At 44.0% G+C, this 27,635-nt stretch overlaps 1 protein-coding gene across 5 annotated transcripts in view; it reads left to right on the forward strand.

The window, feature by feature from the left end:
* Positions 1-3,862: 3,862 nt before the first annotated feature.
* Positions 3,863-27,635, forward strand: part of NTRK2 (neurotrophic receptor tyrosine kinase 2) — a 437,432-nt gene continuing 413,659 nt past the window's right edge. The window contains exons 1-4 of one of the 5 annotated variants that reach the window (XM_012556958.2): positions 3,863-4,095; positions 4,614-4,735; positions 4,978-5,197; positions 5,688-6,265. In XM_012556958.2, the coding sequence (XP_012412412.1) occupies positions 6,054-6,265 (212 nt within the window). In that variant the 5' untranslated portion in view covers positions 3,863-4,095; positions 4,614-4,735; positions 4,978-5,197; positions 5,688-6,053. Of the gene's footprint in view, positions 4,096-4,613; positions 4,736-4,952; positions 5,198-5,687; positions 6,266-27,635 lie in introns of those variants that run through there. The other 4 variants (XM_004381313.3, XM_012556956.2, XM_012556957.1 and 1 more) reach the window with 4 other exon arrangements.

Raw genomic sequence — 27,635 nt, forward strand, 5'->3', positions numbered from 1 at the left:
CAATGGCTGCTTTTTCAGGAGTGGATCACCAGGCCTTTCTCCCAAGGCACCTCTGTGTAGATTTGAACCTCAAGTCTTTCAGTTAACAGCTGAGTGCGTGAATCGCCCAGGGACTCCCATATATGTATTTAGTGCTATAACATTCCCCTGAAGTACTGCTTTAGTGACATCTCTCAAATTCTGATGTGCAGTGTTTTCAATTCCTTTTTGACTTTTTCTTCATCCCAGTACTCGTGCTGGATACTGTTCCCTTCAATCCTTTTGGCGGTTTCCTCCTCAACACATGCTAATCAGTTCTCTGCTGCATACTGCAGATCTCTGAAGTTCTTTCTCTGCGCAATTCTTGCCTCCTTCTGCTTGCTCCCTCCTTGATTTCCCTGGGCTCTCAGCTGGGCCTCCTCAGCTCAGGGAATCCTATGGACTCTGTCTGGGTTCCCTCTCCCTGAGCCATGGCCTGGGGTTGTCTGAAGGCAGGGAGCTCAGGCAAGCTTAGGGCTCACCTTGTTTTTTCCCCAACCTTCAGTCTTAAAAACAATGTCCCGTCTTAAAAACTGTTGTTTCATATATTTTGATATATTTTCATATATCAAAGAGAGATTGGTTATTTTGCTAGGAAGGTAAATCTGTTCCCTATTACTCCATCTTAGAAGCAGAAGCTGGCATTATTTTTATGTTTTTACAACCTGTATTGGATGTTGAAATCAGTTTATTGGGTTATGATAAGCATTAAGAATATAAAATGTCACTGAACAATTTATGTAGAAATTGTCAAATGGGAACCTAATTTACTGTGTAAACTTTCACTGAAAACACAATAAAATTTATTAAAACAAAAAACCCAAAATGATATAGAATAGAAAAGAAAATATGCATTACATGTATTAAGGGTAAATTTTATTACGTGAGACTTTGTTTAGTTATATGTATATATGTATGTGTGTACTGGGTGGGACACCTGATGGCCCAGTGGTTAAGAGCTCGGCTTCTAACCAAAAGGTAGGCAGTTGGAATCTACCGGCCGCTCCTTGGAAACCCTATGTGGCAGTTCTACTGTGTCCTATAGGGTTGCTGTGAGTTGGAATCAACTCTGTGGCAGTGGGTTTGGGTTTTGTTTTTGGTACTGGGTTGTGATGTAAAAGGCATTTCTTATTGTGAATCATGGTCAAAACAGTTTGAGAAACACTGTTTTAGGTACATCATGGTCCAGTATAGGTTGTTGTTCTTAGTTACTGTGGAGTCATGGCGACCCCATGCACAACCCCCTGCCTGGTCCTGCACCCTCCCCATGATCTGTTGCAGATCAGACCCTTGTGATCCATAGGGTTTTCATTGGCTGATTTTCTGAATTAGATCTCCAGGCCTTTCTTCCTAGTCCTTCTTAGTCTGGAAGCTCCACTGAAACCTGTTCAACATCATAGCAACATGCAAGCCTCCACTGACAGATGGGTGGTGACTGCACATGAGGTGCATTGGCTAGGAATCAAACCTGGGTCTCCCCACGGAAACTGAGAATTCTACCAGTAAACCACCAATGCCTTCCTGTACAGGGTAGGAGTCTGTAAAACTTCATCTTCATCCCTGCCTTGAAGGACTCACATGACCTTGGGAAAATTACCTCTGTTTCATTTTGTTCATTTGCCGTAAATCCAAAAACCAAACCCACTGCTGTCAAGTCCATTCTGACTCACAGAGACACTACAGGACAAAATAGAACTGCCTCATAGGGTTTCCAAGGCTGGAATCTTTACAGAAGCAGACTGCCACATCTTTCTCCTGAGGAGTGGCTGGTGGCTTCAAACCTCCAAATTTTTGGTTAGCAGCTGAGCACTTTAACTACTGCGCAACTAGGGCTTCTGTTCATTTGCTATAGGGGTGGTATTGTTGTTGTTGTTAGGTGCTGTCGAGTTGGTTCCAACTCATAGCAACCCCATGTACAACAGAATGAAACACTTCCCGGTCCTGCGCCATCCTCACAATCCTTGTTATGCTTGAGCCCATTGTTGCAGCCACTGTGTCAATCCATCTTGTTGGGGTTGACTCCACTTTGAGGAGGCAGCTCTTCCCCAGTTGTATTTTGAGTGCCTTCAACCTAAGAGGCTCATCTTCTGGCACTCTATCAGACAATGTTCCACTGCTATTCATGAGGTTTTCACTGGCTAATTCTTTTCAGAAGTAGACCATAGGGGTCGTATAGTCCGTGAAATGATGTCTGTGAAATATCTCGCAGGTTTTAAAATTTTAAAATTGAGATCTATCCATAATTCTATCAGCTAAGACATATTAAGTGATTTCCCAGTATGTTCATGGTTCACGGTTCATTACCGTGCATGGTAATGTTGAGTTACCAGCATGAATCAGAGAGAGGCCCTCCCTGCCCCAGCACTGGAGCATACCTGGCTATTATAGAAGGCAGGAAGTAAGGCTTCATGAAGTGCTATGAGAAGTTAGAGCACAAGGAAGATTTGGTGATTGTGGAGATGGTAGGAAGATTATGGAGGTGGTAGGAAAAGTGTCTAGGGGAATTATTCAGAAGTCATTGCAGGGTCAGAGATTAAGAAAGTGGGAGTGTGCAGGGCCTCTTTGAGGAATTTCAATTTTAGTTTATTTCATGTATTCATTAAACGCACAGAGAAAGATATATTTTAACACCTACAATGTCCTTAAGATATGTCACGGAACAAGATAGATAAAGATCCCTGGCCTCATGGAGCTTACATTCTACTGGAATTAATACAATAAACAATGAACATAATACATAAGTAAATGATCTGTTAAAAAGCCAAAAGGACTATGGAGAAAAGCAGAGCAAGGGAAAGGGTGATTAGAACCGGGCCTGCCAGCTCTAATTTTAAGTGGGAGATACTCAACGGGGATAGACTTAGGATCTAAATGTACTATACTATATATCTATTACAAAAAATGCTAAAAATATTGCAGCATAATTAGGATCTTCAGGTCTACAATCCACACTAAAACTCATCTTTGGATGCTGCATTTTTACTTTGCAGCCACAAGGGCGCAAATGGGCCATTTGGAAGAAAATAAGGTGAGAGTAGGGGTGTGAGAGATATGCAGGTAATTATGCACCCCTGCCAACCCCAGGTGTTCCGAAGGGGCAGCTAAACTGCAGGACACCGGCAAGAAAAGTGGAATTTCATTGTGTGACCTGGCCCAAGATATCTTTACCCTCAGCTTTCTTTCCTTAGCATGTCCTCATCCAGGTAAGGGATGGGGCCCAAAGAAGGCATGAACTTCCGCCTGGCTATTCAGCATGTCACAGGCAGGTAAAGGTTGCGAGGCAGATTTGCTGGCCTTGTCTTCGTTGCCTGCAGCGAGACTCCGGTGGAGCGGGCATTCCCACGGTTACACTTAGCGCCCGGGGTCTATACAGAAGCTCCACTGGATGCTTTCCGTTCCCTTGTAATATTTAAGGCGTCACCGAGATCCGAGCATTCATTCTGACGTTTGGATTTCTCTATCCTTCACACCGCTAGCCTCTGTGGGCAGATCAATGACCATTTTTATCTTTTGGAGGAGACCTGAGTCCGTCGCCCTCTCTAGCGCCTAGCGCCGTCCGTCTTTTTCCGAAGCAGGAACAGGGCAAGCCCAGCAGAATCGCGCGTTGGCGAGACCGGGGCGCGCACGCGTTGGGCGCCGCTGGTTGCGCATCTGGCTCCAGAGCGCGCCCCCTGCACGGTGCTGGCCGCGGCGGCGGCCGTGGGCTGCTGCTCCCGAGCGTGCCGGGCGCTGTCTCCCCGCGCGGGGGCACCAGAGGCCTCGGAAGTGTCAGGCACTGCGGTGCATTTTCCCAGTTCCCTTTTAAATGACTGCGGAAAAACAGACTCTTTGGGCCGCAAATAGGAAGACGAATTCTCAGACTAGGCTCGCGAATGCCCCGCAGCCATCATTTACCTGCGCCCAGAGCATTTACGGTTTATCACTCGACCCACCCGGATCGCCTCGTTTGTCCCTAGTGAGACCCCAAGGCTCTGCCCGCTCCAGGCTTCTCGGTAGCTGGATGCATGTCGTGCTCCAGGGAGCACGGACACAGGGCACGCGTTCGCGCACACCCGCGCACACACGAACACGCGCAAGGTACGGCAGGGGAGTACGGGCTTGGGGTGCCCCGAGTGGGGGTGGGCCTCGCGGGGAGTGAAGCTACGATCTGGGAACGGCTGTGTCCTTCCAGGTTAAAGAATAATAGAAAATGATGCGGCGCCACACATTCCATAGGCCACGGCTGCTTCCGCGCATTTAGGAAACCCAATACGCGTCAGGCGAGCTCCCTTTCCCTCACATGGCTCTATTTCCCAGGCGTGTGATGCTAGAAATCGGCAGAAAAAAGACCCACTTAGCCTAGAGTTGCATTTGGAGACTCCCCTCCCTCTGCAAAAATACCTACGGGAAGACCTTCCAAAACCACCTATCCCCAAATAGGTGGCCCGGAATGGGGCAGTGATCTTTGGTTGCCAATGCAGAACACTTTTTGGTATTTACAATATTTATTTATTTTTAGGATAGCCTGCCCTCCCTTTTCTGAAGGGTGGGAAAGGAGAACGCAGCAGGGAGGGGTTGGGAGGATTCCTATAATAAGAATCAGCGCGTTTTTTCAGAGCTGAACCGAGCCGGGTTTCCATTTCAAAAAAGGCGACGGCCTCTACTGCAATTGTAGAAGAGACTGCGGTGAGAATTAGGGACTGGGGGGCGTCCAGCGGAGGAACAGTCCATCTTAGAGGTACCTGGATCTAAATGCACACACGCACACTCACAGGCGCGCGCGTCTACACGGCCAGGATGTGTGCGTGTGTGTGTGCGCGTGTGAACTCCCACATGCTGCTGCTGTCTGCTTCTGGCCAGTGGCATCCGTACCTCCCTCCTCCTCGCTCGCCCCCAGATTCTCCTCCCCTCCCTGTTGCTTTTGTCTGGAGGGTGTTATGGGTTTGTGTGTGTATGAGCGTGTGTGTTTTGGGATTTCAGACTAATTTTCTGGAGTTTCTGCCCCTGCTCTGCGTCAGCCCTCACGTCACTTCGCCAGCAGTAGCAGAGGCGGCGGCGGCGGCGGCGGCGGCAGCTCCCGGAATTGGTTTGGAGCGGGAGCCTCGCTCGCTCCTTCGCTCGCGCTCTCCGCTCCTCAGTCCCGGCGGCGGGAGGAGCCTGGACCCAGGCGCTGCCGGCGGCGGGAGGCGCCGGAGCCTGGGTGAGCAGCGCGGGCAGTGCCCTCCGTCGCCTCGGCCCTCACTATCCCCCCTGGGGCGGCCTCAGCGGCTCACCAGGTGGGACGCGCCGCGCCACCTGCCCGCGCCCCTAGCGCCCAGCGGCAGTGGCAGATTCTGCAGCATCATTCGGGGGGCCCCGTCGCGGAGCCAGCGCCGCCAGCAGTCTCCGCGTCCCCCTATAGAGGGTCCTTCGCCTAGCCTGTGCCATGGAATCCTGTCTCGGGGACTTTTGCCTTACCTCCCCTCCCCCGACCTCAGGCTTGGAGAGAGGGTGGGCACACTGGTTGCCCGAGCGGCGTCAGTGCCATCGTGGGGCAAGTTGATTTCTGGGGGCCAGAGCGGGGCCCTCATCCATCCATAGTCTCCCTGCTGGGGTCGGGGTGGGGGTAAATGGAGCGCGAATGGAGAGTACCCCAAATCGCGATGTCTAGGGTCCCGGACTCAGGCTCATGCGTGTCTATTTGTCTTCAGCCTCGAGGTACGTCCCGGATCCCCGTGCGCATTTAACCAGGAGCCTGCGCCCAGAGCGAGTCCCGGGAGCGCCGCCGGCCGGTGCCCACCGCGCCAGACCATGCAGCGGCGGCCGCGGCGGAGCTCTGAGCGGCGGTAGCGCCCCCTGTGAGGCGGCCCGCAATGCCCCAGCCACAGTGAACCGTGCCGCCGGCCTGACAACACTTAGCCCGGGAGACGCTCGGCTCTGCGCGCCAGTGACCAGCACCCAGTAGTCGAAGGACCGGCGAGCGCCGGGAAGGCCGCGCGGCGCGGGCAGAGGAGGCCGAGCGGTGCAGCGCGAGGACGCGCACTTGGGCTGACTCGTGCTGGCACTGGCGGCTAAGGATGTCGTCCGGGACGAGGTGGCATGGACCTGCCATGGCGCGGTTCTGGGGCTTCTGCTGGCTAGTTATGGGCTTCTGGAGGGCTGCCTTCGCCTGTCCCACGTCCTGCAAATGCAGCGCCTCTCGGATCTGGTGCAGCGACCCTTCTCCAGGCATCGTGGCTTTTCCGAGGTTGGAGGCTAACACTGCAGACCCTGAGAATATCACCGAAATGTGAGTTCCTGGTGCTCCTCCTCCTTTCTTCCCTCCTCAGCCCTAGGGCCTGGGCCTGCCAGGCGAGTACTTTCAGAGCATGAATGCTGTCCCAAGTCTGGGGAGAAGTCAGATGAGACGAGATGGAGGGCAGGGTCATCTGTCAGTTTACCTGGCTTGGGGCTGCTAACTCAAGAAGTGTGACACTTTATATATGTATATATATATATAGTCCTTATAGAAAGGAATTCCATATGCTCTTTATATTTCAAAGCCCTGCTGGGTGTGCTTTAGGCTTTCCATATGGTATAAAATAACTTAGTTTTGGACGTTTTTGTTTCATAAGATGCTATGTTTGTGTTGTGTTAGAAGTTCCAGTAATATTTAATAGAAAGATGGTTAAAATAATTAACTTTCTAAAATCTGTTGAAGGAAGCCTCTCCCTCAGTGTCTTTCTCTGAGATTTGGAGTTAACCAGTTTTCCTTTTCATTTCATATATCAGATTTTGCTTAGGAAATTGCATCCAGAGATGGCCTTGAAAATGATCTGTAAGAGGAGAAGTTCTGAGTGTTGAAATGCATTCGTTTCAAAGAGAAGATGTGATAGTTGGAAGCCTAAAAGCCTGTTCAACCGATTTAATTTGGACTTGACTTCCCAGAGATATAATTTTGAGACCATTTGGATTATAAATCTTAATTGCCCATTGGACAATTTCCTGGGACTAGGTTGGATGATAAAGCTGTGTGTTGTAGTTTGATGAGTGTTGGCTTTAGCATGGGACCCCTAAGCCCCTGGAAATGTTTGAGCTTGTCCTAGTCTGATGGAGAAGCCAAATTGGATATTTCTGCTTCTCATCCTCGGATGCCTTGTGACAAATAAATTACCAAGCATAAACTCACCAATCCTTTCCTCAGCATTTCTCTGTCACCTCTCGTAGAGGTGTTATTTTGTTTTAGGGACTTTGTCATTTCAGACATTTCATCAACATGAGATTTTATTCGTCCGTGCAGAGGATTGCAAGACAAAGTTTCTCCTGGTTTTCCTTATGGTGCTTGACACTGAAATAGGCAGAGCTGAAAGTAGGGCTTGGGCTGTGGCCTTCCGGTTGGCGAGTGCGCATGCATTTTTTTCCCACAGAAATCGCACAGCCCTGTTTCTCACAACGTAGTTGACCGAGATAACCTGTTTTTTTAATGTAAGTAAAAGATCTTCCTAGTCTCACTGCTGTTCTGCTTTTGATGCTCATGTTATAAGGCGCAGGCAGAAGGAAATGACAACAGAACAGAGAGGAACGTGCAGGCCTAGCATAGCTGAGATATGCTGGAGCTGCCAACTGTCAAGCTGCTCCAGGAGGCAAGATCTCAATCTTTTTGGCAAGGAGAGCCCCAGGCAGGGTCTGAGAGGAAGGGTGGGGAGGGCCCCAACTGTGCTGGCCTTAGCCTGGCCTGATTGAGGCTGGTCAAGCTGGTCCAAGGTGTCTGTGGCTTTTTTCAGGATCTGTGTCATTTTCACAAGGTGGGATGTCAGTATCAGATGCAGGAAGCCAGATGGAATTCAGAGCCCTTCAGACTGTTTCGAGACTACACGGTGTGACTTTATGCAGTTAGGTGTTATGTTTTGTTTTTAAATTCTGTATTGGATGATAAGTGTATACTGAAGGAGGCAATGAGATAAAGCTGATCATTTTCACTTTAATATTTTTAAGGTCATTATCTGGGAAAAAGAGAATGAAACTTTTTAAATTATTACTTTAAACCTTAGTGGTCTTAGCTGCCTAATATATAGGAAATCAATAGATTTATGCAGAGGTTTCTTATATCAGTCTCACAGTTGTTATTGCTGTTTCTTTTATGTCTGATGGCAGGTTCTACTTTAAGGCTTTTTAAAAGTGATTTTTAAAATATTTACCAAAGCACTTGTCACAGTTATTCATTCTGTAATGGCACTCCTAATTTCTGTCTCGCTCTCTTCCCCCCACCCCCCTTTTATTGAGACTGGGGGAATTGAGCGGTGTGTAGGGATATGTGTTTAGGCAGGGAATTAGGTTAGTGACATTAGTCAGGTATGGTAGATGTGAGCTCTGAGGAAAAGTACATTTCTCTGGTCTGCCCCTCTGCTTTGTCTGAGCCCAGCCAGTTTATGCTCGTCTCTTCATCTGTAAAACATATCACAACACTTGTTTAGGAAGAACATCCTATAATTATTTTGGATCCTGCTTTTTTGATATCAAAATGACATTAGTAGATGGGCTTGTTTCACTGTCATCCTTATATGACACCATCTGGGCTCCCTTCCTTACATATTAATATTTGCTTGAACAGCTTTTAAATACTTGGCTAGTTGCTCCCAGCTACAGTTGGAACCAAGTGACACATTTTTTTTCCCTTTTGTTATTAGACCCAGTGGTATTCCCCAAATAACTTGTTTTAAAGCTCTACTTTAATGGTGTTTAGCTGAAGTTACAGGTTTCTTTTTTTTTTTTTTAAGTAGGAGTAACGTACGCAAATCAAATGTGATAAGAACTTGCTGAAGCAACAGTTTACCCTATCATTTTAAAATAGTATATCTTTTAATATCAACATGGGAGAAAAAGTGCAACCATGGTACCCTTTACGGGTCAGGGAGAGCCATTGGCAGAATATTTTCAGAATACATTTGTATTTTTTTTATTTCTACATGCATATTTTAAGCCAGGTTGACATTTTTTTCCAGAGTCATTGTTTGAACTTATTTTCTTCAAAATCTTCCCATCATAGTATGTCTTATATTCTCTACCCAGTAATGTGTTCTATATTTAGAGTATACCTCTCTATAGATACATGTCACATCTGCCCAATATCACACCGCTGATAAGTGGCAGCTCCTATGGTTATGCCACAGCAGTGCTAAGTTGAATTTTAAAACAATACCATTGTCACATATAAGAGGAATTCAAGAGAAGCCGGTTGTTGGAATTATGTAATTGGCCATTTAAGTCTCACTTGTATCAAGTGCCAAAGTGCATGGCAAAGGACAAGTTCATTCTCACCGAAGTGGTAAAAGATGTGGTCAAAATAGGTAATGCATTTTTTTATTGCACATGTTTTATAAAGACCAATGGTAATCTTTTTCTGAATTTCTTGGGTGGTATGGTATTCTTGGATTTGGTGGATAGTATTTAGAGACCAGTCTAATATTTTACCTCCTTGTACAACATAAAAAGACTTTGCAAGTTCTGTTGTCAAAGCTTGTATGTGAAATTTATTGTTGGCCTGGTTAAGCAGCTGTAATATTAGGTCATTAATACATTGATTTTGGCCCTCTCACTTTGGTAAGCTTTGCTATTGCAATTAATTGTACTTAAAAAAAAAAATTCTGGCATTCGCAAGGATTCAGTGAAAGGCATGAGTTTTGATTACTGTCTTAGTTATCTAGTGCTGCTACAAGAGAAATACCACAAGTAGATGGTTTTAATGAAGAGAAGTTTATTTCTTCACAGTCAAAGTAGGCTAAAAGTCCAAATTCAGGGTGTCAGCTCCAGAGGAAGTCTTTCTCTCTCTCTCGGCCTTCTTCTCATCAGTGTTCCCCCGGACTAGGAGCTTCTTTGCGCAGGGATCCCGGTCCAAAGGATGCGCTCTGCTCCTGGCACTGCTTTCTTGATGGTAGGAGGTCCCCCTGTCTCACTGCTCACTTCTATCTTTTATATCTCAAGAGATTGCCTCAGGACACAATCCAGTCTTGTAGATCAGGTCCTCCTTACTAACACAACTGCCATCCATCCTCCCTCATTAACATCGTAGAGGCAGGTTTACAACATACAGGAAAATCACGCAGTACCAGGAATCTGGCCTAGCCAAATTGATACACACATTTTTTGGGGGACATAATTCAAACCATGACAATTACTCGGATCCTTACTTTTCAGCTCCTCCACTGGGGGTTCTAGAACTTTGAATTGTGTTTCACATGCATTTAAGAACCGCAGAGTAAATTTTGAGTGTGCTTATATAAGCCACCTTGGACTTGCTAATAAATAAGGCATCTAATTTACATCATTCATTATTTAATACAACTTGCAAGCTAGGGTCGAAAACACGTTGTCTTCGTAGTGAAGGTATTTACCGAATTCAGCTCAGCACAACCATGTGGATTCTTTTTAATTTCATACCTTCAATATCTGCAATATGGAGATTTTTATTACATTGGGTAAAACAATTGAGAAGCCCTGTGACCTTTCTGACCCTATTTTCTTCCACTCACCCTTGTCTATCACCCATCATTGACTATACAGGAAAATGTATTTGATTTTTTTTCTCTCTCTCTGAAAAGTGATATTTCCTTATGGGAATTCAAAGCACTAGAGTTAAGAAAAGAACCTGGGTTATGTTATTACCAGCAAGTAACGGGAAGTTGAGAAATGTTGTTGCAGCTTCTCAGCCCTGAGTTTAGTCTGTTTAAGTCCTTTCATTGTTTCCCTCCCATAAACCTTTGCTTCTGTCCGTTCCAATATTCCCTTGGAAAGATATTTTGTAAGCTGAAAAGTTGGCTGAAAAGTTGAGGTCCCTTTTTCCCTAGGAACATTCTGTATGATCTCTTTGACTATATCTAGGTCATAGGAGTATAAAACCTAGAGTTTTTGTTTAGCTAGGGAAGGGGAATTGAATTTCTTTTTTTTCTTCTCTTTCCTTTTTTTTTTTTTAGCTGTGGGTACTAAGCAAGTGTTTCCAGTTTTAATTTATTGCTCATCGTCTCTGTTAGGGAATAAAACATTACTGAACCATTATTGAACTGTACACTGACGTAAGAGCCCTGGTGGTACAGTGGTTAAGGTGGTTGGCTGCTAACCAGAAGGTCGGTGGAATGAACCCAGCAATGAGCGCTCTGAAGGAGAAAGATGCGGCAGTCTGCTTCCGTAAAGATTTATAGCCTTAGAAACACTATGGGGCAGTTCTGCTCATCCTGTAGGGTCGCTATGAGTCAGAATCAACGCGACAACAGTGGGTTTGGTTTTTGGTTTGATACACTGACATTACTTTATCTGTCAAGCTAACTTTACTCTTTACCACTTCTCTAGAGAGCTTCTTGTAGGTTCAAAAGCTATAGGGTAAAGTGTGCCATTGAAATCGCTTCCCCTTGGAAAAATGCGTTTCTGGCCCCTTTTCGTGCCTGTAAATCAATAGAGGATTTTTGGGAGAGATTATTTAGGCATGGCAAACTTTTTAGTCAATTGACGTGTGTGAGAGAGAGGGGGAGAGAGAGAGAGAAAAAAAAAAACAACTGAGCCTTGGATTATTAATAGTTGATTGATCATTTTTATAATCTACTTGGTTGAGCTATTTTAAAACACAAATCCTACCCCTACCCCTTGAAATGGCAGAGAGCTGGCCCTGCAGTGGCTGGATAACTTTAGCTCTACATTTGATTGCTGATCGATCTCCATTAAAAAAGGCAAAGATCCCACATAATCACGCTGCCTTCTTACCATTTACCTTGCTCTCTGGGGTGTCCAAAGGGCTGGGAAGTTGTAAGTATTGATCTGAGAGATGAATGAGTGAATGCTGTGGACGTTTTAAACCCCAGGAAGAAAAGTAGCGCATAGATACTAAGTTCTTTCATTACATGCTTAAAAAAAAAGTATGTTATGGACAACTGGGGTCCAGAGGTCTGAGAGTAAGTCCCAGGGTTGCTACTAACTGATTAAACCAGTTGCAATCCAGTCAATTCTGACTCATGGTGACTCTATGTGTGTCAGAGTAGAACTGTGCTCCATAAGGTTTTCGGTGGCTGTTTTTTCAAAAGTAGACCTCCAGGCCTTTCTTCTGAGGCACCTCCAGCTGGACACGAACCTCCAACCTTTCGGTTACCAGCCAAGCTCCTTAATTGTTTGCACCATCCAGGATCTTGAGGAAGCCCCTAAATGTCCCTGGGCTTCAGCTTGTCAGATGTAAAGTGAGGGCTTGGGATTTGATTCTCAGACAAATTTCTTCTCGCTTGGAAGTTCCACTAAGCTTCAATTCTGGCATTAATGCGGTTTACACATCAGCTAGGAAGTAAGGGGGTGGAGCAAGGTGCTTAGAATCATGGTGCCATATCTTCAGTGTCTGCCCTGAACTCCCTCAAACTTTTTAAATGCCAGCTGCTAATAAGGCTGATGGCCTGTTAGTGCTGGGCTAATGAGTCACAGGGTCAGTTTTCACAAGGATCACTTAGAATCATAGAAGGAGAAGGGACCTTAGAAATGATCGTTCTAACCTCCTCTTTGCACAAACCTGGAGCAGTGTGCCGGTGGTTCAGTGGTTAAGAGCTTGGCTGCTAACCAAAAGGTGGCAGCTCGAATCCACCACCCTATGGGGCAGTTCTACTCTGTCCTGTAGGGTCGCTATGAGTTGGAATCGACTTGATGGCAGCAGGTTTGGTTTTTTTCTTTTTTCTTTTGGTTTAGAGCAGTGAAGAGGGGAGTTGCCTGAGGCCATGGCTCATTAGAAGCATTGTGGTGGCTAGAAGCCCTTTCCTTCAGATTGAATGCCTTTGCCTTTAGGTTAGGGGACTTCCTCTCTGTTCTTTGTCCTCAGACTAAGTGCCTAAACTCAACTCACCATTTTGTGCAAACCCATCTCTATTAACCTGTTGCCTTCGATTCCCGACTCATAGCAACCCTATAGGACTGAGTAGAACTGCCCCCAAGGAGTGGCTGGTGAATTCGAACTGCTCACCTTTTAATTAGCAGCCACGGCTCTTAACCACTGTGCCACCAGGGCTCCTGTCTAGAGACAAAGTAATTAAAAAGGGCATTAGCTACTGATCCCAAAGCAATTGTCTGCTAACTGAAAGGTTGGAGGTCCGAGTCCACCCATGGGCACCTTGGAAGAAAGCCCTGGTGATCTGCTTCTGAAAAATCAGCCAGTGAAAGCCCAATGGATCACAACAGTCTGACGCCGTTGCCCATGGGGTTGCCATGAGTCGGGGGCTGAGTCAACGGCAGCAAACAACAACAACACCACCCTGCGCCTGCTGCACCATCTTGGCGGCTAGAGTGAGGGCAGGGCTGATAGAGCACAGGGAATTGAAGGCTGTGCCCCTGGAGTCTTTGCCATAGTCGGGAGTGCTTATGTAAGTGGAGGAATCCATCGCCTTTTATACAAAGTCTGTGTTAACTCCCACGGAGGACCTGTGGCCAGACAGTACTTCTTCTTTCCCAACTTCTTTTTTCCCCCGGACATCTCAATACCCTGAGATTGATGACAGAGCTTAGTAGCTGAGCCAGTGAGCAAACTGAAGGATTGTGGACTTGAATCATTCCGCTACCATTTTGTATGTTGTCCATGGCCGCCCCATGAGTTTTCCAGTTAGAAAACACTTCTGAGACATACTCCTGGTTTCATACAGCGCCTCTCCCTGGAGACCTGAAAGGCCTTTACAGACATGGAATTATTTAGGTTTAAAGCCTCTCTCTGAAGGAGGTGGGAGGGTTTGACAGTCTCTGAGGGCCTGTCAGGTTAATTGCTTTGCCTGGGGCTTGCTGGTCAAGCAGGGCATAATTAGGTATAGAATCCTGTTAATGTCTCACTTTGGGCTCTGTCTGCTCAACCACAGTTGCTCACCTTTGACCTCAAGAGCCCAGGCAATTCTAGGAGAGGTGTAGAAATTTAAAGAAATGTTTACAGGCTAAATAAACAGCATGGCAGTGTGGACAGGGTGGATCGGGGCTTCATCTCCTTTCCATCATCCTGGCCCCTTTCCGTTCATCTCTTTTGTGATCTGTTATACTGTTAGGAGAGAAATGATTTGTATGCCTTTGGTAATATGGCATGTTTTTGGGTTAAAGTATAGAATAAATATGTTAATAATCACACACTACTTAGCGTTCCCTTTTTTATTGCAACTAAGGACTCATTGCTATATATTACCCTGCCCCTTCCTGTCATCTTCGTATCCCAACAATTCTCTGGATGCCCACACACATCTGAACTGTATTTGTGTATGTTTGATATGCCTATGAATATATAAATATACGTATAAAACTCCACTGTGCAGAATCCTTTCAGACTTGGTTGTTATTGTTAGTTGCCATCGACTCGGCTGTGACTCATGGCGACCTTATGTATAACGGAACGAGACATTGCTTGGTCTTGCTCCACTTTCATGATTGTTCGTATGTTTGAGGCTGTTGTTGTGGCCATTTTAGCGGCCATTGTATATTTTTAGTGCGTTCCAGCCTAGTGGGTTCATATTCCAGCATTATATCAAGCAATATTCTGTTGTGACCCATAGGGTTTTCATTGGCAAATTTTCAGAAGTTGATCACCAGGTCTTTCTTCCTAGTCTGCCTTAGTCTGGAGACTTTCATCTCTGTTGAAACCTGTCCACATGGGTGACCCTGTTGGCATTTGAAATACTGAAGGCATAGCTTCCAGCATCATAGCAACACCCAAACCACTACAGTACAGAAAACTGACAGATGGGTGTGGCAGAGAACCTCAGAGAGCAGTTATTCTTGCTGTTAGTTGCCGTTGAGTTGGCTCCGACTCACAGCTGTCTTAGTATAATAGAACTAAATATTGCTAGGTCCCATGCCATCTGCATGATCGCCAGCATGTTTGAGTCGATTGTTGCTTTCCAACTTAGGGGATTTGCCTTCCAGCACTGTACTGGACAATCTTCTGTTGTGATCCATAGGGTTTTTGTTGGCTAATTTTCAGAAGTAGATTGCCAGGCCTTTCTTCCTAGTCTGTCTTAGTCTGAAAGCTCCGCAGAAGCCTGTCCACCATGGGTGACCCTGCTGGTGTTTGAAATGCCAATGACATAGCTTCCAGCATCACAGCAACACCCAAGCCACAATACAACAAACTGATAGATGGGTGGTGGTTTCAGATTTAGTTATCATGAACTGTAAAATTTTCTTAATAATTGAGAGTTTAGTACTCTAGATCACTCAGGCTTTTAATTTTGTTTTAACCATTCTAGATTGTTCTGGGCAAGGACTTGCTGGGCATTCTTCTGAGTGAAGCACCTGAGCATTAGTGCATCAACTCTGGTTAGCCAACCTGGCCACTCAGAGACCAACTGTGTTTATTTTCTGATTCTTTGATCAGTTCTCAACAGAAAAAGAAAATCCATATTATCAGTGAGCCATTTTTAAACAATTCTACAATGATGTAATTTAAACCAAAAGAGATTAGATGTTTGGTTTGCAACCTCTGAAATATAGTGCAATTTAAAGAGATAGGATCTTAAGAACTCTAATCTTTGTTACAATAGTTTTTTCTATTTCATGAACACTAGAGACCCTTGTGTTAGGTGGGAGAGGGACCTGTATTGAGGGAAAGGAGTCCCTGGGTAGTGCAAATAGTTAATGTGCTTGGCTGCTAACTGAAAGGTTGGAGGTTCAACTCCACCCAGAGGTGCCTCGGAAGAAAGGCCTGGAAATCTACTCCTATGGAGCACAGTTCTACTCTGACACACATGGGGTTGCCATGAATCATAACTGAGGGCAAGGAGCCCCTGGTATTGAAGGCAACTCATATTGAGGTCAAGAAACCCCTGAATAGCTTACATCTAGTGGGAGAAACAGATGCATAAGTATCTCATTTTAATATAATATGATAAAGACAATCAGAGCACACGAAAGTTACACTGTGATTGTTTTGGCTTCAGCCAAACATGAGGCAGTTTGCAAAGGATGTTTCTTCCGGTATGTGTGTGTATAGTTTTTGCTGTTTAATATTGAAAAGCATAGATGTGTACACCGGATGTAAGAAATCCTCCATCTCTACTTCTGATGGTGGTGGTAACTCAGCTGAGCTTTATTATTTTCAATCCACCAAAGAATTTTTGACGTGCTGGTGGCTTCATGAGTCGTTTTCCATTAGAGTTAGCTGCCTGCATTGGAAGCTGTCCTTTCTACTTTCCCTTTTGTTACGATGGAAGGAATGGGCACCTTTTAGCTGAAGCCAGTCACTCCACCTCTCACAGATCCCATCTTCTTACCTAAACTTTTCTCTGTCGGTGACTTTCCCTCTCTCACCTATGTTTTCAGCCGCTTCCTCTCATTTGACATTTAAACATGAGAATTTAGCAGGACCAGGTCTCTTCCATCTGAAAGACGTTTTCCTTTAACACTATCCCCGACCCTGATTCTTCCTGTTCTTCTGTAGTTACTGCCCTTTCCCCCTCTGTTTAAAGTCAGATCCTAGATGACTAGTCTGTATTCATTATGTCTCTTTCCTCACCTCCTTATCCAGTCTCACCTCACTGCTTCATTGAGCTCACTCTCACAGCAGTTCCCAGCGACCTTCATGTGGCTAAACCCAAGGCATATTTCTCTGTCCTTATCTTACTGGGATTCTTAGTGGAACTTGACCTCATTGCTTATTCCCCCCTTATTGGAACATTCTTTTCCTTTGGCCTCTGTGTCCCTGTAGTTCACTTGTTTTCCCCCTACCTCCCTTGGGCTTCTGTCCAAGGGCTGCTTCTGCTCCTGGGCTATCCCTGGGCTGTGTCACCTCATCAGGACATAAGTTGCCTTCTGTGTGCTGATGATGTCTTAGTCTTTGTCCCCATCATATATCAGTGATGACCATTGGACTCATACCTATGGAATATCCCCCCTTGGATATATCATAGTGTACGTGCTTCTTGTACAAGTGTACTTGTATACAAGTACTTAACCAGTTGCGCTTGAGTTGATTCTGACTCATGGAGACCCCATGTGTGTCACAGTAGAACTGTGCTCCACAGGGTTTTCAGTGGATTTTTCAGAAGTAGATTGCCAGGCCTTTCTTCTGTGGCACCTGTGGGTAGACTTGAACCTCCAACTTTCCAGTTAGCAGCCGAGCACGTTAACCCATTTGAACTACCGAGGGACTTCATACAAGTACTTACATAAATATAATTGAACTCATGCCACCATCATCTTCTGTCTGAAACAGCTCCCTGCTTGGTATCCCCTCCTGCAGTCTTGTCCCCTTTCTACCCATATGCATACCGCAGCTGGAAGGGTCTTTCTTAAATGCTCATCTTATCATGTCACTGCTGATAATTGCCCTGTGGCTCCCCATGTCTCTTAAGAGAAAGCCCAAAGGTTTTTGGTTTGTTTGTTTGTTTTTTAATTTTTTAAAAATAAAACTACATTGTCAACATATTGCTGTATAATGAGGCATATATAACTATCATATGGGCCAGAATACACAGATCAGTGTAATGGTTGCTTTCTACACCAGCAGATCTATACAGGAGAACAAATTATAACTGGAAACATGCTTGGTGATCTTGGAATTAGAGCAAGGGCACTTAATTCTGCGTTTAAAATGTTAAATGACTTTAAGCTAGGCTTGTCTGAGGCGTCCGTCTCCATAATGGGAGCGCCTTCACAAAGGGAATGCAGAACTGGGAGTACTTTGGCCCAGGCCTGTGTCCCCTGGATGGACGCTCTTTCTTTTCCTCGTCTTCTTTCGCTGCCCAGCATGAATTCTGACTGACAGATGCATTCTTTCTTTGCAAAGGTTAGTGTCTTTAGCCAAGTCTTGCTCAAGCCTGGGAGCCTTTCAGACTCTTTAAAGTGATTTTGCACATCTTTCCTCTGAAATGCATTGCTTTTCATACGGGATTATGTTAGAAAATAGTTTCTTTTGGTAATAATATTTGAATATGATGAGAAATACAAATAATATAAAGGATGTATCATGGAAAGCTGGAGGCCTGGTGGCGCAGTGGTTCAGAGTTCGGCTGCTAACCAAAAAGGTTGGCTGTTTGTTGTTGTTTTTTTAATTGTGCTTTTGGTGAAAATTTACAGCTCAAATTAGTTTCTCATACAAAAATGTATACACACATTGTTATGTGACCCTAGTTGCAATCCCTATAATGTGACAGCACACTTCCCCTTTCCACCTCAAATTTTCCATGTCCATTCAACCAGCTCCTATCCCTTTCTGCCTTCTCATCTCACTTCCGGACAGGAGCTGCCCATTTACTCTTGTATATGTACTTGAACTAAGAAGCACACTCTTCGTGAGTATCATTTTATGTTTTATAGTCCAGTATAATCTTTGTCTGAAGAGTTGGCTTCGGGAATGATTTTAGTTCTGGGTTAACAGAGAGTCCAGGGGCCATGTCTTCTGGGGTTCCTCTAGTCTCAGTCAGATCATTAAGTCTGGTCTTTTTACATGAATTTTAGTTCTGCACCACACTTCTCTCCTGCTCCATCAGGGACTCTCTGTTGTGTTCCCCGTCAGGGCGGTCACTGGTGGTAGCTGGGCACCATTTACTTCTTTCGGTCTCAGGCTGATGGAGTCTGTAGTTTATGTGGCCCTTTCTGTCTCTTGGGCTAAATATTTTCCTTGTGTCTTTGGTGTTCTTCATTCTCCTTTGCTCCAGGTCAGTTGGGACCAATTGATGCATCTTAGATGGACGCTTGCAAGCTTTTAAGACCCCAGACGCCACTCACCAAAGTGGGATGCAGAACATTTTCTTAATAAACTTTGTTATGCCAATTGACCTAGATGTCCCCTAAATTCATGGTCCCCAGACCCCCACTCCTGCTACTCTGTCCCTGGAAGTGTTTGGTTTTGTTCAGGAAGCTTCTTAGTTTTTGGTTTAGGCCAGTTGTGCTGACTTCCCCAGTACTGAGTGTTGTCAAAAGGTTGGCTGTTTGAATCCACCAGCGGCCGCTTGGAAACCCTATGGGGCAGTTCTACTCTGTCCTACAGGGTCGCTATGAATTGTAATTGATTTGTCAGCAACAGATTTTTTGTCAGGAAAAGCTAGTCTTTCTTCCACCATGGACCCCAATCCTCCAATATCTGTCTCCCTCTCCATTAGCAACAATTGCTTTTAGTTTGCGTGTCTCCTTCCAGAAATAGTCTCCTCACATACATGAGTGGGTATATATGCTTTTTTTTTTCTTTTTGTACACAGTGAGAACACGCTATACCTATTGCTCTGCACCTCGGTGGCTTTCACTTAACAACGCATTTTAAAAATGTTTCTGTGTCAGCACATGTAGACCAACCTGTTTCTTTTTGTTTTTTTTCAGATATAGTAAGCCATTGTATGACTAGACCATACTTTATTTAACCCACCTCCTATTGTACAACTTTGTATATAGGTTTTTACACATATGAATGATTTTATCTATAGGAAAAATCCCTAGAATGTGAATTGCAGGGACATTTGCCAGACATTTGTGACTTTGGTAGATATTGCTATGTTGTCTTACAAAGAGGCCATATCATTTTATTCTCCCACCCAAACTGGGAATGCCTCTCTTCCCACGGCTAAGCCAATATTATTTGTTATCAAACCTTTTGGCTTTTGTTAATCAGGTGCCTGGGAAATAGTACCTCACCATTGGTTTATTTTGCAATTCTGTAATTCTGATCCAGGGTTTGAGGATCTTTTCATCTGTGTATAAGTCATTTCTATTTCTTTTTGGGTGAGCTACATTATCGTATACCTTACCGTTTTGTTTTTTCCTGTTGGGTTGGTGGATTTTTCAAAAAAAAACTAATTCACGAAAGCTTTTTAACAATAAAAAAATTGGACCTGTAGATGTCATATATTTTATGTGTATTTTTGCCTAAACTTTTGCTTGTATTCTGATGTTGGTTATGATATATCTTTTTTTTTCTTGGTATAGCAGAATTAAAAAGAAATTTTTGTAGTAAAATTTATTAATTGCATTCTTTGTGATGTCTGTACTGTAAATGTGGCTAAGAAAAGACTTCTCCTTTCCAAGATTATAAAACAATTCTATGTTTTCTCCTACTGCCCTTATTATTTCATGTTTTTATATTTAAACATCTACTTCATCTGGATTTTTTAAATATAAAGAGTGAGGTAGCATTTGTTTTATTATTTTTTCAAGATAGCTAATCAGGTCTCTCAACACTGTTTATTATAAAGTTCTGTCTTCCCCACAAATAGCAATTTGGTTGTATATGAAGAACACCTTTGTATTCGGGACTGTTTTGGGATCTGCCCTATTCCATTAATCAGCCTATTTACTTGCCAGCATCAAACTTTTATCTCCCAAAACTTCATATTATCTTTTTCTACTTGGCATATAATCTTATGCATTAGTCTTTTCTTTCAGAATTTTTAGGACTATTCTTTTTTTTTTTTTTTAGGACTATTCATACATGATAATTTTCCTATGTGAATTTTAGGAACTGCTTGCTTGCTTAGGTCCCTCCATATTATATTGGGGTTTTTATTGAGATACTATTAAATTTATATATTAATGGCTCACAATTTCTTAACAAGTCTAAAAGCCGTGTGTCCTCAGACTCTAACCCATTTCTCTAACCTCATCTTTTGCCTGTCCCTTTCTTTAATTCCAGGACACAGCCACTCTGAGCTTTTAATTCCTCTCTAGAGCCCTACTCTCACATATCTCCCAGGCCTCACACTGGCCGTTCCCTCTGCCTGAAATCCCTTTTTTTCTGTCTTCTACCCTTGGCTAACTCCTGGTTATCCTTTAGACCTCAGCTCTGATGCAGACGCTTCTGTCTTCCATATCTGGGTTATATGCCCCCCATGTGCTCTTATGCAGTCCTTAGGTGGTACAAATGATTAAGTGCTCAGCTACCAACAGAAAGGTTGGTAGACTGAATCCACCCAGAGGTGCCTCAGAAGAAAGACCTGACAATTTACTTCTGAAATATCAGCCATTGAAAACTCTATGGAGAAGAGTTCTCCTCTGACACACATGGGGTTGCCATGAGTCAGAATTGACTCAACATCATTTGGTCAACTAGCTACGTGCTCTTATAACTCCCGTGTTCCTTAATCATAGCACAGATCACACAGTATCATTAATGCTTGCCTGTCTACCTAGCTGTACGCTCACTAGAATATAAACTCCACAAGGGGAGGAACCATATGGATCTTCTTTAATGTTCTTCCTTAGCACAGTGTCCTACTGCTCCACATTATAAACACACGCACAGACATACACATGCACGCACGTGCACACACACCACACGTGCGTCTCAAAATCTGTTCTTTAAAATTCCAAATATAAGAATATTTGCTAGTTGGTCTCTGGGCCTTTGATACATAAATCTCTAGATGTGACTTTCCTGGAGTCATCAGGTTAAGATGTTTGTTTGAATAAATCACCTTTATGGAAATAAATAGCACAATGTTAGTCTGCGTGCAGTAGGAAATCAGTTTATTATAGAGACATAGCATAGCTGGAAAGGAAGAAAGGTATGGCAAAGCTCTGATGAGGCAGGCTGGTTGTGTACCCAGTGGGAAGAAGGGGCAGGGAAGAGATGGGGGGAGGGGGGAGGACGAGCAGATGAAGGGAGATGCAGAGTAGGTGAGCTAAGCAACAGAGGTAAATCCAGGGAAAAGGAATCATTCCAGGAACATCTGACTGCTAACAAACAGATAGGTCTAGTGAGAAAGACTTGCCTTTTTTGTCATGTAATCGCTAATAATGAATATCTCTGTGGATCCATTGCACTTTTCCCTGTGACTGCATTTATGGCGCTTCACTTAAAAAGAGATTCTGGTGTGAGATTTCAAATGTGATTTATCCATCTTGCAGTGTGGATGGCAGAGGCTGTTCATTTTTCTTGAAGAACTGCAGACATCAGGGGTATAAAAAGATAATGTGTCGGGTCCAGTTTAACATACCATCTGATACATAGGCTTTTGTGCCTTTGCAATCAGAATGCATTGGGCTGATCTCAGGAATGTTTCATGGGGCTTCCTTTAGATTTATAATAATTAACCCCATCAGGCTCTGAGAAATTTTGATGGTTATTTGCAAAAATGATCGTAAAATAACTGATAGACGTATAAGATTGGAAGATTTTTTTAAAACAGAGTGAGAAACTCTATAGATTGAACAGATTGTGTTGAGTAATCCAAAAAGATAATTTTTCCTTGAGATAAAGAATATCTATTTATGTTTACACCATGCAGTATGCTTATAATGTACATACAAACAAAAATAGATGTCATGTGTATTTTGAAAGTCAAATTTTTAAAAAGGGGTGGGCATTATGGAGCTAATGATAATGTTTAATTCTGATGAGAAAAATCTTATTTTTGGTTAAGTCATTGGGAATTGTTCTCTTACCAATAAAAAGTGTCTTCTGGAACTTAACTGTGTGATGCCTTGAGGGTGCTATTGAGTATTTTACTTACCCCAACCTATCATAGAATCTGCTCCTCATTACTGTTCCTTTATTGCATGCTGTGTCTTCTATAGATGTATAGTTCATAGGGCAATAGATATTCTGTCGACAAAGTCGTCTTTTCCCAGGGATAGCTGAAATGGAAGGAAGCATTGGACTTTTTATACATGCATATATTCATTGATTGATTCATTCAGTCAGTCAGCAAATATTTTCTGAACATGTCCTCACACCAGGCACTTTTCTGGGTCTTGGGTAACAAGACTTAGGCCATCCCCTGCCATTCATATGGGCTGTTGCAAGGCGACAAATGGAGGTCTCCAGTTGGATCACTGTCACTTTTCTTTCCTCCAACAACTCAGGGGGGCTCACAGCATGTTTGTGGACACCCCAGCCTGCACATCCAAGCTCACCCACACCACCACAGACAGCCACCCTGGACCCCCACTCCCACCCCACCCACACACTGTGCCTGGAGTTGTGCACCTCATGGCCAGATATACCCTCAGGAGGTTAGACCAGGAAGAGGCCTGCCTGCACAGGCTCTGGAGCAGACTCAGGGCCCTTTGTGCAGGGAATTCTGGGACACGGTCAAGAAAGGGGAGTGTGATCTTTGGTGGGAGCCTCTTCTTAGCCCCGTGGACTCCCGGCCCTATGTGGAGGAGCTCAGCTGGAGGAGGCCTAGAGTGAAACCCTTGAAAGCCGAGGGCTGAGGGCACTGCCAACAAGGCTGACTGCCTCTGCTCAGGATCTGGCCTCTGCTTCCTTATGGTTCTGAGCCTTGATGGCGCTCTGGAACAGAAGACGCGCCGGTGGAATGAGCAGGAGCGTGCAGTACTGGGCTGTCCAGCCAGCGCCTCCATTGCTCGGCCCTGTCTGCAAGGTGACTTCTCAAGCATGGGTTGAATGTTTCCAGCAAGATAGCACGTGCTGGATTCCTCCTCTGATTCGTATTATAGCAAGCTTTGCGATGTTATCACAGACACAGACAGATCACCAGCAAAGCTTAAATCTGTCCATGAAAGTTAATGGGGACTGTTAAACATCATTAGCTACTGGCTTCCACCTTTGTCTCTCTCTATATAGACGTTTATACCGGCTTTGGAAGGTTTGGAGCCCTGGTGGCGCTGTGGTTAAGAGCTATAACTGCTAAGCAAAAAGTCAGCAGTTCAGATCCACCAGCTGCTCCTTGGAAACCCTATGGACAGTTCTACTCCGTCTTTTAGGGTCACTATGAGTCGGAATTGACTCGACAGCAATGGGTTGTATTTTTTTCTAGAAGGTTTGGATCTAAATGTAATGTTTCCAGAATCAGCTCATTGCAGCTGAATAATTTTTTCACTGACACCCTGGGAAGATCCTGGGACTGAAAACTGTACCAAAAAAGTTCCCTTCCCCACGATTTTTTCCCCTTAAATTGAAAAATCACAGAATATGTCAATTGAGGTGCATAGATGGACTGACAAATTACATTTTCATTTTCTTTGGGAGCTTGTGTAGGGGAGGGATGTATGTTGTGAGGCAGGATTGCTTGGTGGGTTAAGAGCTTCACTATGAAGCTGGCCTGCCCCTGCGACTTTGGACTGCTAAATAAAACTTTCCGTGCCTCAGTTTCCCCATATGTAAAAAGGGGAGCAATAATAGAACCTTCCTCATAGGGTGTTGTGGATTGAATTGCGTCCTCCCAAAGTATATGTTGGAATCCTAACCCCTATTCTTGTGGTGCAGTGGTTAAGAGCTTGGCTGCTAACCAAAAGGTTGGCAGTTCGAATCCACCAGCTCCTCCTTGAAAACCCTATGGGGCAGTTCTACTCTGTCCTATAAAGTAGCTATGAGTCAGAATTGACTCCACAGCAATGGGTTTGGTTTTTGGTTTTCATTCTTGTGGATGTAATCCTGTTTGGAAATAGGGTTTCTTTGTCATATTAATGAGGCCATGTCAAGGTAGGGTGTGTCCTAAACCTAATCGCTTCTGAGTTATAAAAAAAGCAGACTAGACATAGACTAAGATAGGCACATACTGGGGGAGACAGATGGCATGTGAGGATCTCCGAGAACCAGCGAATGCCTGAGACTACTGAAAAGGAAGGAAAGGACACAGCGAAGACCTTGATCTGGACATTTAGCCTCCAGAACTGTGAGAAAACAAATTTCTGTTCTTTAAAGCCACCCACTTGTAGTATTTGTATTCCAGCAGCGGTAGATAACTAAGGCATAGGGTTTTTGTGAAGTTTAAATGAGCTGTTGCAGGTAAAATGCTTATAACAGTGCCTAACACATATAGGGAACTCTACTGTTAGTTGTTATTTTGTGTGATTATCTCAGCTATGATTTGGAGGTGGCACAGTGGTTAACAGCTTTGTTGCTAACCAAAAGGTCAGCAGTTCGAATCCACCAGCCACTCCTGGGAAACCCTATGGGGCAGTTCTTCTCTGTCCAATAGGGTCAGAATCAACTCAGTGGCAACTGTTTTTTTTTTTTTTTTTTTTGCATAGACTTTGTAGGGATGGGAGAGGACTGAAAAGTAGGAGATTCTGCTTTGGGCACGGCACTGCCCGGCACTGCCCAGGGACTGTGGTTAAGAGGACAGATGTAAAAGGGTGTTCCCTTATTGCTACTGTTGCATGCCTATTACTCTCATTTTGTGGGGCCTGATGTTCTCTGCTGATTGGGATGTTGACTGTGTGCTGAGAAATCATGGGTCAGGTTTAGCTACTGTTATGCAAGTTATGGTCTTCTTTCTGCAGCTTTGTTAGATAGTCTTGATTCATTTATTAGATTGCCTACTAGGAGTTCTCCTGGACTCTGGACTCTGGGAGTCCATGGGTGGCGTAAACAGTTAAGTGCTCAACTACTGTTAAAAAGTAGGCAGTTTGAACCCACCCAGAGGTGCCTTGGAAGAAAGGCTTGGGAACCGACTTCAGAAATATCAGGATTGAAAACCCTATGGAGCACAGTTCTATTCTGACATACATGGGATGGCCTTGAGTCAGACATGATGGTAACTGGTTCTGTTTTGGGTTTTTTTGGACTCTGGAAGATACCAGTCAGTTTGTACTCTGTTTTCTCTCTTTTATTTTTTTCACTCTTTTTAGCTGCAGGGTCTTTTAAAAAATATATCTTTTTTTGATCAATCATATACCCTTTGATTTAAAAGTTTTTATGAGTGATTTGTTTAAGACGTTTAGATGGACTAACCCATGCTTTCTGTAAAATCATTTCTCTCTCTTTACTGTAGTCATACATGACTTTTTCCCAAAAACATCTTTGAGAGTTTAACTCCAAAGAAAGTAATCTCTAACAGTCTATAAAAGTAGTTAAAGGTTACAATGAGAAGTAAAAATAGTGAAAATAAAATTGGAAGTGCCCCTTACTTTCTATTCCTTGCCTTATTCCCACGGCCTATAAATACTGGCTGAAAAATTGTGCCAAAATCAAAACAGACCTTTACAGACATCCTAAAAATTTACCACGTGAATGATTTTTTTTCTTGACTTTATGCCTGATGCTCATTTTTCTGTGTGCTATCCTGAAGCCGAAACAGAAATATTAGTTCCAAAAAATGTCTTCATATGGAATGATTTGGTCTGACCAGAGGCCAAGAGCTTTCAAACCTGCATTCTGCTGTGAGTGTTGACTTGAATGCTTCTTAGGATTCTGAAGGTCCTGGCGAATCACTGGAGGGTCTTTCTATTAGTCATAAATGGAACATTGGTTGGCCTGAAATAAAAGGGAGAAGAGGAAAAGGCATTAAAAAAAAAAAAGATAACTTATGTGTTGGATCAGAGTTTCAAAAAGAGTTCACTTTTTTATGAACATTCATCATGAAAAATAAAAATAATCATAGATGCAATTATTCGCAATTCATTTCTTATAAACATCCATAATTCCATAGTGTTAGCATTTTGTACATCATGGCCGCTTAATTTGTGTTGAATGAATATTAGAAATGTCACAATCAATCAGTTTATCATCAGTGAGTAACTGATGATAATTAGTATTTTATACAATAAAGTTAAAAAGGCAAAAATGAGAGAATAAGGAATTAAAAAAAAAGACAAGAACTCTGGTTAGCTCTAATGGTTGACATAGTTGCTGTAACTGAGCATAACATTTGTCCTCAACTTCCTGGCAGTGAAAAGAGAAACTTATAATTAGGAAGGAGAATGCCTACTAATTCCACAGGAACATAGCTTTGTCAGGCATGAAGTTCTGAAAGGAATTTCTTTCTCAGGAACAATGAGTGATGGAACGTGCAGCTTTTATGAAATCTGCAGAAGTAGATTTCATTTTATTTTTAATTCCTGAGAAAGCCAGTGAAGGTTGGTGGAAGTGACGAGGACACAGTTCTGGGAGAGGGCAAAAGTGGTCCAAGAATTTAATCTGGTGCTGCAGCTATAAAACCCGTACAACTCAGGGTTTTTGAGAAAGGAGAAGAAAAGCATTTCTCTTAGTTGCCCATCCTCAAATACCTTTGTTGAGCCAGGCTTTGAGAGAAGCTGGACTGCAGATGATGTGAGGCTGTCCTCTCTGACCAGAGCCTGGAAAATTTCATTCTCTGTTGCTGGTTAAGGCCAGACCCGTGCTCTTTGGAAACCAGACAAGCAGATGGTGGGGTTGACATCCGTTTACAAAGACCAAGCAGCCTGGCCTGCGTGTTCGTCCAGGTGAAAGCTGCCTGTCCTCAGAGGAGGAGGCACAGGCACCCCCAGGCAGACCCCAGCACGCGAGGGAGGCAGCCCTGTGCTGGCCCAGAACTTGGACAAATTCTTGATTGAGACTACAGAGTTCCTTCCCACAGAGCTCCCCGTAGATGGTTTTGGCCTAGAAGCTGTTAGGAGCAGGTGTGACCAGACTGCTTCCTGGCATAGGAAAAGCCTCCCCAGGCCCCCATGGTGTCCTCACCTCTGAGAGGTATGCCCCCCACCAGGGGCCTGCCAGGATGAATTAGCTTTAGTGTGTACCACCCAAGTCACTGAGGGAGTGGATGCGTGTTTCTCCTTGTTTCATATTGACCAGCATTAGAGTATATTTGCCCCAAAGAAAAATTTTGGCTTAAACATAAACTTAAGCCTCCTTCTTGAGAATAGTTAAATATCAGGACTATTTCTGTCCTGGGGCTCTTCACAGTTGACTAGGGTAAAGCCAAGTCATGGTGCATGCAAAGTTCCTTGCTTTCCAATTGCTGTGGCAGGTTAGTGAGACCTAGTGTGAAATACATAATGATACTGAGTACGTTAGTTGGAAGGAAAAACTTCTTTTTTTT

This window comes from Trichechus manatus, unplaced genomic scaffold (assembly GCF_000243295.1).
Source record: "Trichechus manatus latirostris isolate Lorelei unplaced genomic scaffold, TriManLat1.0 scaffold00082, whole genome shotgun sequence".
NCBI lineage: Eukaryota > Metazoa > Chordata > Mammalia > Sirenia > Trichechidae > Trichechus > Trichechus manatus.